At 37.2% G+C, this 13,350-nt stretch overlaps 1 protein-coding gene across 2 annotated transcripts in view; it reads left to right on the plus strand.

The window, feature by feature from the left end:
* Positions 1-1,146: 1,146 nt before the first annotated feature.
* LOC147000135 (cytochrome P450 2C40) overlaps positions 1,147-13,350 on the plus strand; it is a 54,664-nt gene continuing 42,460 nt past the window's right edge. For both annotated transcript variants that reach the window (XM_085834145.1, XM_085834146.1), the window contains exons 1-5: positions 1,147-1,365; positions 2,493-2,655; positions 2,816-2,965; positions 6,515-6,675; positions 7,775-7,951. In XM_085834145.1, coding sequence (XP_085690271.1) covers positions 1,198-1,365; positions 2,493-2,655; positions 2,816-2,965; positions 6,515-6,675; positions 7,775-7,951 — 819 coding nt within the window. In that variant the 5' untranslated portion in view covers positions 1,147-1,197. The remainder of the gene's footprint in view (positions 1,366-2,492; positions 2,656-2,815; positions 2,966-6,514; positions 6,676-7,774; positions 7,952-13,350) is intronic.

A 13,350-nucleotide genomic window follows, 5' to 3' on the forward strand; every position in this document is an offset into this window, starting at 1 on the left:
GACTTGGGAGGTGAGAGACTCTCAGGACTCAAAGGTAGGGACAGTAGATGAAATTCCTGACAGTAAGGGGAGGGAAGTTATAGAGCCCACCACCAGCAGGAAGACAGGACATCAAATGAGGGAGAGCATCGCTATCTCACAGTTACAACTGTGACCCATAATTGTTCCTGTCTGAAAGAATTACAGGAATAGAAATGGAGAGCATCCTGAGGAAAAGAATGTCCAGCCACAGGCCCAAATTGGGATCCAGCTCAAGGGGAGGTCCCAAGGCCTGACACTCTTACTGAGGCTATGAGCCCTCACAAAAAGGGACCTAGCATGACCGCACTCCAGAAGACCCAACAAGCAGCTGAAAGAGTCAGATGCAGATATTTGCATCCAACCAATGGACAGAAGTAGCTGACCCCTGTTGTTGAATTAGGGAAGGCTGAAAGAATCTGAGTAGAAGGGCAATCCTGTAGGAGGACAAGCAGTGTCATTTAATCTGGCTCCCCTAGATCTCTTCACCAAATAGTCCACCAAACACTGGACCACCAAACAGACAGCATACATCAGCCGATATGTGCCCCTCAGCCCACATACATTAGAGAACTGCTGAGTCTGTGTTCACTCAGAGATGATGCACCTAACCCTCAAGTGACTGGAGAATCCAGGGAGTTTAGAGGTCAGGTGGGGTAGGGGTCAGGATATCCATGTGGAGACAGGGGTGGGGAGGAGTTATGGGATGTGGATTATCGGAGGGTGAACAGGACGGGGGATAAAATATGGAAGGTAAAAAATAAAATAATTAATTTTAAAAAGATAAAAGAAAAGTCATGTGTTAGAAAGTGAATAAGGAAATTATATATGTTGTTTTTGATAAAGAAGAACAGAAGAAATTGACATAATTTTTGTACAATCTTATAACTTTTACAAATTAACTCAAGTGTATTTCAAGTTTTGAATGATTATTATTTATCAGCCTTACTTGTCACAACTCAACAAAATTAAGCCCAAAAGTCTTACAGGCACTATACAAAAATGAAAATGTTAAAAGTGCTTGTTTTTTCTTATCTTTGAGACAAAGTCCAATTGGAAATGAGTTAAACAGTAACTAGTTGATTGTACAAAGATGCCCAAACACAAATATTGATTTGCGAATGCTATATAAAGTTTCTGGTGTGCCTGATCATACCTGTGTCAGTAAGAAGGGTCTCCATGGATCCGTTTGTAGTCTTGGTGCTTTGTCTGTCCTTTCTGCTTCTCCTGTCACTGTGGAGACAGAGCTCTGCAAGATGGAACCTCCCTCCTGGCCCCACTCCTCTCCCAATTATTGGCAATTACCACCTAATAGATATGAAGGACATTGGCCAGTGCCTTGCCAATGTAAGTATGCCTTATGTTCTTCAGGGACATTTCAAATCGAGATAGAAGTCTTGCTACTTTCATAAAATTCTATTAGTGGAGGAAATATGGTGGAAATGAATGTGATATAAAAACCTGAAAAGCGCAATATTTTTTTTCTGACATTTGCCTCTAGTTCTGATCAGAAAATTAGTAATGCTCTAAGTTTCAGATTGAAGTACGTGAAATGCAGGTAGTTATATACACTTCTTTTTAAACAAATGCGGTAATTATATACTATTTTTACACACATTTTCTACTATTTTGACTGAAGGTGAAGAGTAGGGAAAATTTCATAAAACAAATCAGAATTTTAGACATGCATTGTTCTTGAATTTGACATTAATTTTGTACTCTGAAGAATTTATTGGTGTCTGAATTGCAGTAAATACAATGTGCATGAGCTCATACATGAAATAAAAAAACATAGTGTGCATCTGAATATGTGGTATTTTCCCAATCACCTTTTATTCCATTCATAGCCTGTGACTTGGACCTAGGATGCTGATTAGCAAGAATGTGGTTTTTCTGTGATGCTTCATACTATGGTACACTTTGTATGTACATTTGTAACAATAGATAAGAATGGAAATCAAACATTTCTGGTAATCTAAGATTTTAGTTTTCTAGTCTTTATCACAGGGCTCTCTTAGGTTTGACAAGAAGTGTTCCCAGCTGGTTCTGCAGCATTCTTCTGACAGTTTAAATCCATTTCAGTATGAAGTTATCATGAGAGTGATGCTCAAGTATCCAATAATGAATAAGCAGGGTGTCAAATTCGAGTGTACTTATTTTCAATAGAATCCTGTAAATAAATGTGGATATTTTTCCTTCAGTATCTTTGTGTACTATGAAGAACAGATCAGATCTTAGTGTGATAAATCTTTGGTTTTAGTGTGTCAACAGCCTGAAAGATTTTCTGGCATACTGTAAGCCATGAATACATGATAATCATCATAATGTACAGAATTATATAGACTTTAAACTGAGGTTTTCTGACTAAAAATATCCTAATCCAATAAGATAATTAAACTGAATAGATTGACTCTATTGAAAATACAATGACTTTTTTTTTTTTACTAATATTTATGTTTGCTATTTCTTTCCAGTTTTCTAAAACGTATGGCCCTGTGTTCACTCTGCATTTTGGCTCACAGCCTATTGTGGTATTACATGGTTATGAGGCAATAAAAGAAGCCTTCATCGACCATGGAGAAGAGTTCTCTGGAAGAGGAAAGATTCCGGTTTTTGACAAAGTTTCTAAAGGAAAGGGTAACTGTGTGTGTGTGTGTGCTTATGTGTATACTGGGCAGGTTCCAGAGCAACTGAAAGGTGGGGAGTAGAGGTCATGCTTGCTTTGGACTCTATAACGCTGCCACCTGTTAGCTCCTTTTGTGTCTGGGATTTCCAGTGTCTGTTCAAATTTCTTTAGGCATTGGTTTTAGCCATGGAAATGTATGGAAAGCCACCAGGGTCTTCACAGTCAATACCCTAAGGAACTTGGGCATAGGAAAAAGGACCATTGAGAACAAAGTGCAAGAGGAAGCACAGTGGCTCATGAAGGAACTGAAGAAAACAAATGGTAAGTGCAGGTCAGATTCTCCTTTTATATCTTGGTCTATACATGGCTGTATATGAGTCATGTTGTTTCTATCTTATTCTATGAATATTTTTCTAATGAGATGTCATGAGTATAGGTACCATCATAATTTTAGTGCTTTATAATCCATAAATTTCCCTAATCACAAATGTCATTTGTTCTTTGCATACCAGAATGAGAGGGTGATTATCAGTGATAATGGTTACCATGTAAAAGTAAGGAGCATAGACCATGTAGTATTGTAGTATTGGTTTTCTTTCTCTTTCTCTCTCCCTCTCCTTCCTTCCTTCCTTCCTTCCTTCCTTCCTTCCTTCCTTCCTTCCTTCCTGTCTGTCTTTCTGTCTTTCTGTCTTTCTTCCTCTTCTTTCTCTTCTTTGTCTTCCTTCCTTCCTTCCTTCCTTCCTTCCTTCCTTCCTTCCTTCCTTCCTTCCTTCCTCCCTCCCTCCCTCCCTCCCTGTCTTTCTTTCTTTCTTTCTTTCTTTCTTTCTTTCTTTCTTTCTTTCTTTCTTTCTTTCTTTCTTTCTTTCTCTCTCTTTCTTTCTTTCTTTCTTTCTGGCAATGGATAGCACTTGTCCACTGAAGTTTCTAATTGTCCTTCTATAATCTTGTTTGTAGTTCTCGGTAACAGTAGTGTGATGGATTATTTTCATTTCTCAGCTGATTGTAATAGATTTTTATAAATTATTATATCTCTGATTTTAGCATGATTTCAACATGTTATTATTTCTTTTTACATAACATTTCATATTTTTTATGAACTTTCCTAAAACATACGTCAACACAAATAGTCAAAATTTACACACACATGAAAATTAGTAAAATAATTCCTTTAAAAAACTCAAAACAGTTTCATTGACTTTAGTATTTTCCTATTGGTTTTCAGTTGTTGAAGTCATATTCACCTTTACAGGCTTTTGGTATGAGAAAGTTGAGTTGCTGGCTGTTACTTTGCTAGCACACTTGATGCTACTCACCTAGTGCCTTTTTTTTTTTTTTTTAGTTTTTGAGACAGGGTTTCTCTGTATAGCCCTGGCTGTCCTGGAACTCACTCTGTAGACCAGGCTGGCCTCGAAGTCAGAAATCCGCCTGCCTCTGCCTCCCGAGTGCTGGGACTAAAGGCGTGCACCACCAGTGCCCGGCTAAAGAAAGAATATTATATTTTTTATTTAAATTTCTATATGAAAAGTTTTAGCACTTTTACTTCTAAATACAGTAAATCACATACAATCAGATTTTCCATGGGAAAGGTATGCTCACAAGAAGTAATCTCAAAGTACTTCAGTTCACCCTCATTCCTTAAAAGAATGTGATATCTTAGTTATTGTAAGGTGTTAAAATCCTAATAGAGCATCAGTAATCTCAAGGAATTCCACATATTTAAGTGTTCATCTTTGTTAACTCATGTGACCTTTGTTTGAAGGTACACAATTTAAGATCACCTTCAACACAACATCACAATTTTGATCCTTTGATCACAGCAATTTCACTACTGAAATCGTTCTCTCATATATTGCTGTTTTTGTTTCTGTCATAAAATAACTGGCTTACAAGTTATAGCCACCATTGAGGGAACCAATGCAGGACCTCAAAGAAGGAACCTGGAAGCATTAACTGCAATAGAAAACATGAAGGATAGCTTCTCAGTCACCTATTCCACTTGTATTTCTCACTTTCATTTTCCTACTGCCTAGAATCACGTGCCTAAGACTCACATTGCCTACAGTGGGTTTAGCAAATGTCCCTATCATCAACAATGAAGGAAGAGAACAGAGAGACATGACCTCAGAATAGTTTCCTGGAGCAATTACTCAACTGAGGTTCCTTCTTTTGAGTTGACTGTAATTTGTGTCAGCTTGACTAAACTACTTGACAAACACTGATTATTTGTTTTTCTTGCATGTAACATAAATCACATGACTAAAAGGATGCACACATTATAAACATATTTGTAATATAATATATTGATACTTACTTGATATAAAATATCCACACATTTAGGTTTTGCTTAAATATATTAAATAGGAAGTTTGTCCATGATGAATATTTACTTTCTTTTTTATTGGATATTTTATTTATTTATATTTCAAATGATATCCCCATTCCTGGTTTCCCCTCTGGAAACCCCCTATTCCATTGCCCCTCCCTTTGCTTCTGATTTTCCCCAACCATAATATTGAATATTCTTTTCAGTAAATGTTATTTTTGTAATTGTACTAGGTACTGGGTCTAAAACATTAGTACAGTTTTGTAATTGTAGTATATGCATTTTGGTTTGCTTGCCATTACAGTATTTTCCTCTTCCATTTCTTCTATTATTCCTAGTTACCACACATATTTTCCTTTATTATACTTGGTTCAAAATGGATATTACAATAGCATATGTATTTCATAGATAGTAAAATTCAGTGTTTGAAAGATGAACATGCAAAAAGGAAAGGGTTCATTTGTTTCATAATAGTGTTTGTCTCACCTTATATGGACATTAAAAACAAAGTTCCTTACACCATTTATTCATATAAGTGGATCATGAAATATTTACATACCATAAATTCTGTACATTCTTTCAAAAATCAAAAGAAAAACGGAAAGTTAACACATGAGACTGTGACAGCTATACAAAAAATAAAAATAAATAAAAATAAATAAAATAGGAAAGAATTCTACGTATCTTGAAGGAGATTTATCATGCAGACCTTTGAGGGACACAAGTCTTCATCAGGTGATCAGAAAAGGTCTCTAAGAAACATGCCATAAAAATCATATCAAAGAGATCTATGTTAAATTTGAATTTTCTATAAAATGTTTGGTATAAGAAAAGGAACAAGTTTATGGGACTGAGAAATTGATTGTGACAATATTTAAGTGGTATATTCTAAGGGTGTCAGTGTACCAAAGGAAGAATGTATGGAATTTAACAACAAAATGAAGACAGTGATATTGATGCAAATTTTGAAAAGATAGATGCAACTTAGCTTAGTAGTGTAATACTGAAAACTTTTCCCCATTCTCCGCTAGAAGTGCAACACTTATGTGCAAACACTGAAGTGTCTTAATATGCTACACGTAATACAAAAACTCTATTAGTGTGAGTGGTCCGTGAATAGAGACCTCCTGGAAGTCCAAACATACACTGGTGTTTGGATGTTTATTGCGTGTTTCTTTTGGAACACTCATGGTGGACACATTTTGGTCGCATTTATATGGTTATAAAAATAAAGATGTTACTGTAGTCATTCTTTAAACCTTGGTTTTGAATAATATATGTTTAACTAATTGGCTAAATTTTAGGATGTTATGCCATTTAAATTAAGGTCCTTGAATGAAGCAGTGAACACGTTAACTAGTGAGAATGAAAACTAAGTCAGGTTTAATGTTAGGATGATCACCATTCTTCAGCAGGTAAGTACCTAGCAGTTAAGTATATTTATAATTAAATTACTTGTTACAATTTCAAAAGTACCTTATCATGTTAACAAGGGCAAATGTACGTGTTTATTTTAAAAGAATTTTACAATTGCTTCCAATCTTCAGGCTCACCCTGTGATCCCCAATTCATCATAGGATGTGCTCCCTGCAATGTCATCTGCTCCATTGTTTTCCAGAATCGTTTTGATTATAAGGATAAGGATTTTCTTAGCTTGATAGTAAAAGTGAATGAATGCACTGAAATTTTGAGCTCTCCTGGGTGTCAGGTAAAGCCAAGGTCTTCTATTTCTGAAAACACATGTAACATCTTTCTTTCTCACAGGTCCAAATCAATAGAGACTTGTCAGACAAGTACTTCAATTCTGAGTATCATATGCAGAGAGTTTCTGAAATGGAGTTCGAAACCCTCAGCTATATAAGCATTAAAACTAGGGCAAACGCCAAAACAGTTCAAGCCTGTTATCTGCTTATCCATAAATATTCTCAATGACTACTACAGAATTGTGTGTAAAATAATTCCATTCACTTCTACAAGTGTGGGTAGTCACATATAGGCCATTCTCCTACTATGGAAATTCCTTTCCTACTTTAAAACAATTAAACACATTTTCATCATATTACTAGGCAAGAATACCTCAGTATAGAAATAAAATTCTTTCAAATAAGGAAGAGTATTAATGGAAATGTAAGCTTTCAGGAGAACTGAGTAGTTACAGTTGTTTGATGGGTTTGCTGGGATAATTGTTGACAAGAGGAAAGGTCAAAATGAGAACATGAATATTTTAATATTGTGTGGACCATTTATATACTCAGACATACAGAATTGTCCTACTGCACACTTCAAATAAAATGATTGTGTGATCATGCAGACATTATAAAGTGATATGGTATGCTCTTGATTTCAGGGCATCTTGAAGCCCCACATACATCTAAATAGATATTACACGTCAGAAACAGGTAGATAGAAATGAAGCACAGGCATTAGATTTCTTTTATAAATCAGGTCATCCCAAAATTTAACCTGCTATTATCACCTTAGAAGTGTGAGAGTTAATAATCTATATCAGATGGTTATTCAAACTTGTAGAACAGTTTATTTGAATCATTGTGTAACTAACATGAACATTGTTTACACTCAAAAGATATGTGAGTGTGGAAATATTTTTTATGATCTTTGTTCATTTTGCAGAAATTTGTTCATCAAATCTATTAGAATGGAGAATTATTATATATGTAAATGACCTAAGGTGAATTTCATTCATATCTTGATCTATCAATGGAAACAATCATGCATTGTTAGGAATATGTCTTAATTACTTCATTACAGTTTATTTATTTCATAAATTCTGTCATTTTTTTTGGTAGATTTTCAATGCAGTCCCTATACTTATTGATTATTGTCCAGGAAGTCATAACAAATTTTTAAAAAATCATACATGGATTAAGAGCTATCTTTTGGAGAAAATAAAAGAACATGAAGGATCATTGGATGTTACAAATCCTCGGGACTTCATTGATTACTTCCTAATTCAAAGACGTCAGGTAAAGGGTTAATATATAATTGTAAAATTATCGACATTGTCATGGACTGTAGAGTTCATTGAATACTTCCTGAATTACAAATGATGTTTAAAATCATGCAAGTATCACTTTAAAAAACAATTTTTTTTATTACATGTGTAGGTATGGCTGAGAGAAATAGAGTGACTTTGTGGTTTTTTTAAAATTTTTCTTTTATTAATTAATTATGTTTTTTTACACTCCATATTTTATTCCCTGCCCTGGCCATCTCTAATTGCTCCTTATCCCCATCCCACTGTTTCCCGAGGATATCCACACCCCCACCCCACCATACCTCTAAAGTCCTGAGGGCATCCAGTCTTTTGAGGGTTAGGTGCATCTTCTCTGACTGAATTAAGACCCAGCTATCCTCTACTGTATATGTGTTAGGGTCCTCATATAAATGGGTATATGCTGCCTGGTTGGTGGTCCAGTGTCTTAGAGATCTCGAGATTCCAGGTTAATTGAGACTGCTGGTCCTCCTACAGGCTCATGCTCCTCCTCTGCTTCTTCCAGCTTTTCCCTAATACAACCACAAGGGTCAGCAGGTAATGTCCATTGGTTGGGTGCAAATATCTGCATCTTACTTTTTTATCTGCTCCTGGGATCATTCAGAGGACAGTCATGATAGGTTCCTTTTTGTGAGCACTCCATAGCCTCAGTAAGTGTCTGGCCTTGGGAATTCCCCTTGAGCTGGATCCTACTTTGGGACTGTTACTGGACCTTGGTTTCCTCAGACTCCTCTCAATTTCATCCCTGAAGTTCTTCCAGACAGGGACAACTATGGGTCAGAGTTTTTGAATGTGGGATGGCAACCCCCTACCTCTCTTGATGCCCTATATTTCTGCTGGAGGTGGGCTCTACAAGTTCCTTCTCCCTACTGTAGGGCATTTCATCTAAGGTTTCTTCCTTTGAGTCCTGAGATTCACTCACCTCCCAGGTCTCTGCTATAGAGTGGATTTGTTAATTTAAGCACATTGCCCTATTTTTTGAATTAAAAGAAAAAAAAAACCTTAGAATAGTCAAGCAGAATAAAATAATAAGACAAATGGCAGGAAAAAAATGAAATAAATTCCAACTTGATCATACATCATAACTAATTCTGTATTAAAATAAACATTTTCAGCATTATTTTCTATTGTGTGGATCAATTTTATATCCTATGTATTTTAAAAGATATGGAATTTTTAGCAACAATATACCCTATAGAGGTTTTTCTTTTAATTTTATTGTTAATTTTTACACTCCATATTCCATTACCTACCCCTCCATCCACCCTCCAAGTGCTCCACATCCCATACCTCCTGTGTACCCCGCTGTCTCCATATGGATGCCCTCATGCCCCACCCAACCTGACCTCTAAACTCCCTGGGGTCTCCAGTCTCTTGAGGGTTGGGTGCATCATCTTTGAATGAACACAGACAATTGTATACTCTAAGTGTGTTGGGGGCCTCATATCAGGTGATGTATATGGTCTTTTTGGTGGTCCAGTGTTTGAACAATCTCAGGGGTCCAAATTAATTGAGACTGATGGTCCTCCTTCAGGGTCACCCTTCTCCTCAGCTTCTTTCAATCTTCCCTAATTCAACAACAGGGGTCTGCTGCTTTTGTTTATTTCTTGGGTGCAAATATCTGCATCCTACTCTTTCAGCTGCTTGTTGGGTCTTTTGAAGGGCAGGCATGATAGATCCCTTTTTGTGAGCACTCCATAGCTTCAGTAATAGAGTGAGGTCTTGGGGCCTCCCCTTGAGCTGAACCCTATAGATGTTTGTAAATGGATGACTGTGTTGTACTATTGGAAAGAATTGATGAATGAAATTTCTGAGAATAATTTTTGATGAATTTGACCTAGTGGGGTTGAAGATAAGTATCTATTGGCTTTGCTGTCAGGATTAACTACTGGCATTGTGTAATTTAGGAAAAAGACAGTTTTCCCACAATTTCTTTGACACTCAAATTTACAAAACAATTGATCACAATCAGGTTTGCTGTTAGCTGTAAATTCTGGTGCAGTGTTACAGTTCTCCATTGATGAAGTAAACACTATTTAAAAATCCAGCACTGTGTGTCCCTTGAATATGCTCCATGTTTTTCAAGATTGCTTGGCCAATATGCATCCTTTAAACTTTCATATGAATTTTAAGATAGGTTGTCAATTTCTGTAAGGAGGCCAGTGAGTATTCATTCATACAGAGATTGCCCTTTAGTGTATGTTGATTTTCATTCAGTTTTTATTATTATTACTATTATTAATCTTTTTTCACTGTCCAGTCATTATCCCCATCTAGGTCTGCCCTCTGACTGTTCAAAATATACCTCTTCTCCTGTCTCTAATAGGATCTTCCTATCTAGAACTCACTACCCCACTGGAACTTCCCACTCCTTGGGGGCTCAGGTCTCTGCAGGCTTAGATGCATCTTCTCTCACTGAGGCCAGACCAGTCAATTCTCTGCTGTATATGTCTCAGGGCCCTCAGATCAGCTAGTGTATGCTGCATGGTTGGCTGCTCAGTGTCTGAGAGATATTGGGGATCCAGGTTACTTCACAGTGCTGGACTTCCTATGGGGTCACCCTCCTCCTCCTCAGTTAGCTTCTTCTACCATTTCCCTAATTCAACTACAATGATCCCCAACTTCAGTCCATTGTTTGGATGCAAGTATGCGCCTCTGTCTAGGTCAGGTGCTTGTTGAGCTTCTCAATGGGCAGCCATGCACGGCTCCTATCTGTAAGTACACCATAGTGGAAGTAATAGTGTCAGGCCTTGTAGCACTACCTTGACATGGATCCCAAAGTGGGCCTGTCACTGGACTTCCTTTCCCTCATGTTCTTCTCCATTTTTGTCTGTGCAGTTCTTTTAGAAATGAACAAACCTGGGTCCCATATTTTTTGACTGTGGGAAGGCTATACCTTCACTCCACTTGATATCCTGTCTTTCTACTGGAGGTAGACGCTAAAAGATCCTTCTTCCCACTGCAGGGCCTTTTGTCTAGGGTTCTGCCCTTTGAGTACCGAGAGTCTCTCACCTCCCAAGTCTTTGGTACATACTTGAGGATCCTTACCTCTTACCTCCTGAGGTTGCTGGCTCTCAGGGCTCCTGTCTTGCTTCCCACCAGAATACATGATCATGTTCCCGTTTTCCTGTTTCTGTGCCCTCTCCCAGGTCCCTTCCACCTTCTGCCCTCTCCCAACCCCTGTGATTGCTTTCTTCTCTCTACTATGTGGTACTGAGTTATCCTCACTTGGGCTTTTTGGCTTGTCAACCTTCTTGTGTTCTGAGAATGTTATCCTGGATCTTCTGTACTTTTTTGGTTAATATCCACTCATTAGTGAGTACTTGCCATGCATGTCCTTTTGGGTCTGAGTTACCTCATTCAGGATGACATTTTCTAGTTCCATCCCTTTGCCTTACAGAATCTTTCAAGTTTCTTGAGGTCCCATTTATTAATTCTTGATCATAGTGCATGAATCATTGGAGTTCTGTTTAGGAAATTTCCTCCTTTGCCAATAAGTTCAGGCTCTTTTGCACTTTCTCTTCCATTAGATTCAGTGTATCTGGTTTTATGTTGATGTTCTTGATCCACTTGGACTTGAGCTTTGTGCAAGGTAACATATATGGGTCTATTTTCTTTTTTTCATACAGTCAGACAGTTAGACAAGCACCATATATTGAAGTTGCTTTCTTTTTTCCATTGTATATTTTTGGCTTCTTTGTCAAAGATCAAGTGTCTATAAATATATGGTTTTATTTCTGGGTCTTCAATTCTTTTTTTTTAACTGTCTCAAAAATTTTAATAATAATAATGATAATAATAATAATTATGTCTTTTATTTCTTCAGATGAAGAGTTGAGATAAAGGCTGTATATTGCAGGAAATAGTCAAATGTGTGGCAAGTTCCTGTGCTATTCCACCTACTCTCTGTCCTGACAGCTGTCTCTCTGCCTTTGTCTTTAAACTACCCCAGTAGCCCCTGATCCTGTGGGCTTCCCAGCTATGGTTCACTTGTCTCAGTGCAGCCTTTAACTTCTCAGCCATAAACCCCTGTTGTCGCTGGTCCCACATTCCAGTAATCCAGTAAAACCAAACTATAGAAGCTTATAATTATTTAGGTTTATATATCAATACATTCTCAATACACAAGATGCTCATGTAATAAATTTAGGGCCAATTGATGATGGTACAAGCTGCCCTCCTAGATTAGACAAGTTACCCCAATTATTCTATTCCTATACAGTATTATAACTTTTCTAACTGTGGCTACTTAAAACTATGTGGAATCTAAATCATCCTGTTTGTCCTCCATCATGCTTCCTTATCCCTTCTTCTGTGTCACACCCTGTCTTTGCAACTCTGAGCTCCACCTTCATTTTCCCTGTCCAATCACAGTCCTCCTATTGCCCTAATATTTTTTTCACATTTTATTTCAAAAACCTTTTTTATTAGATATTTTCTTCATTTACATTTCATATGCTATCCCCAAAGTCCCCTATACCCTCACCTGACCCTGTTCCCCAACCCACCCACTCCTGCTTCCTGGCCCTGGCATTCCCCTGTACTGGGGCATATAATCTTCACAAGACCAATGATGATGGCCTCCTAATGATGGCCAACTAGGCCATCTTCTGCTACATATGCAGGTAGAGACACAAGCTCTGGGGTACTGGCTAGTTCCTATTGTTGTTCCTCCTATAGGGTTGCAGGCCCCTTCAGCTCCTTGATTACTTTCTCTAGCTCTTCCATTGGGGACCTTGTGTCTTCAGTTCTATTGCACTGCTCAGTGTCTCTGTCTCTCTACCAATACCATGCATTTTTTTATCACTATTCTCTGTAGTGTAGCTTGAGGTCAGGAATAGTTATTCCCGCAGCAGTTTTTTTTTTTTTTATTGTTAAGTGTTGTTTTTGATATCAATTTTCCTTTCCAGATGAATTTAAGAATTGCTCTTTCCATGTCTTTAAAGAATTGTGTTGGAAATCTTATGGTTATTGTGTTAAATATGTAGATTGCTTTTGGTAGCATGGCCATTTTACTATGTTATTTCTTCTTTCCTATGTTATTTTCTTTCCAATTGTTATCCCTTTAACCTATTTTTGTTGTCTACTTGCTCTGGCTAGAACTTTGAATATTATATTTAATAGATAGTGAGAGAATGTGCACCCTTCTCTAGTCCCTGATTTTAGTGGGATTGCTTCAAGTTTAGTAGAAATGATTCAAATGCTCTCCATTTAGTTTTATGTTGGCTGTTGGTTTGCTTTATAATACTTTTATTATGTTTAGATATGGGCATTGATTTCCTGATCTTTCCAAAGAAGTCAATGTGGAATAGTTTGAACAGTGTTGTTGTTAGGTCTTCTTTGAAGTTCTGATATAATTCTCCACTAAAA

The sequence above is a fragment of the Mus caroli genome, unplaced genomic scaffold, assembly GCF_978045245.1.
Source record: "Mus caroli unplaced genomic scaffold, Mus_caroli_1 scaffold_20, whole genome shotgun sequence".
Taxonomy (NCBI): Eukaryota; Metazoa; Chordata; class Mammalia; order Rodentia; family Muridae; genus Mus; species Mus caroli.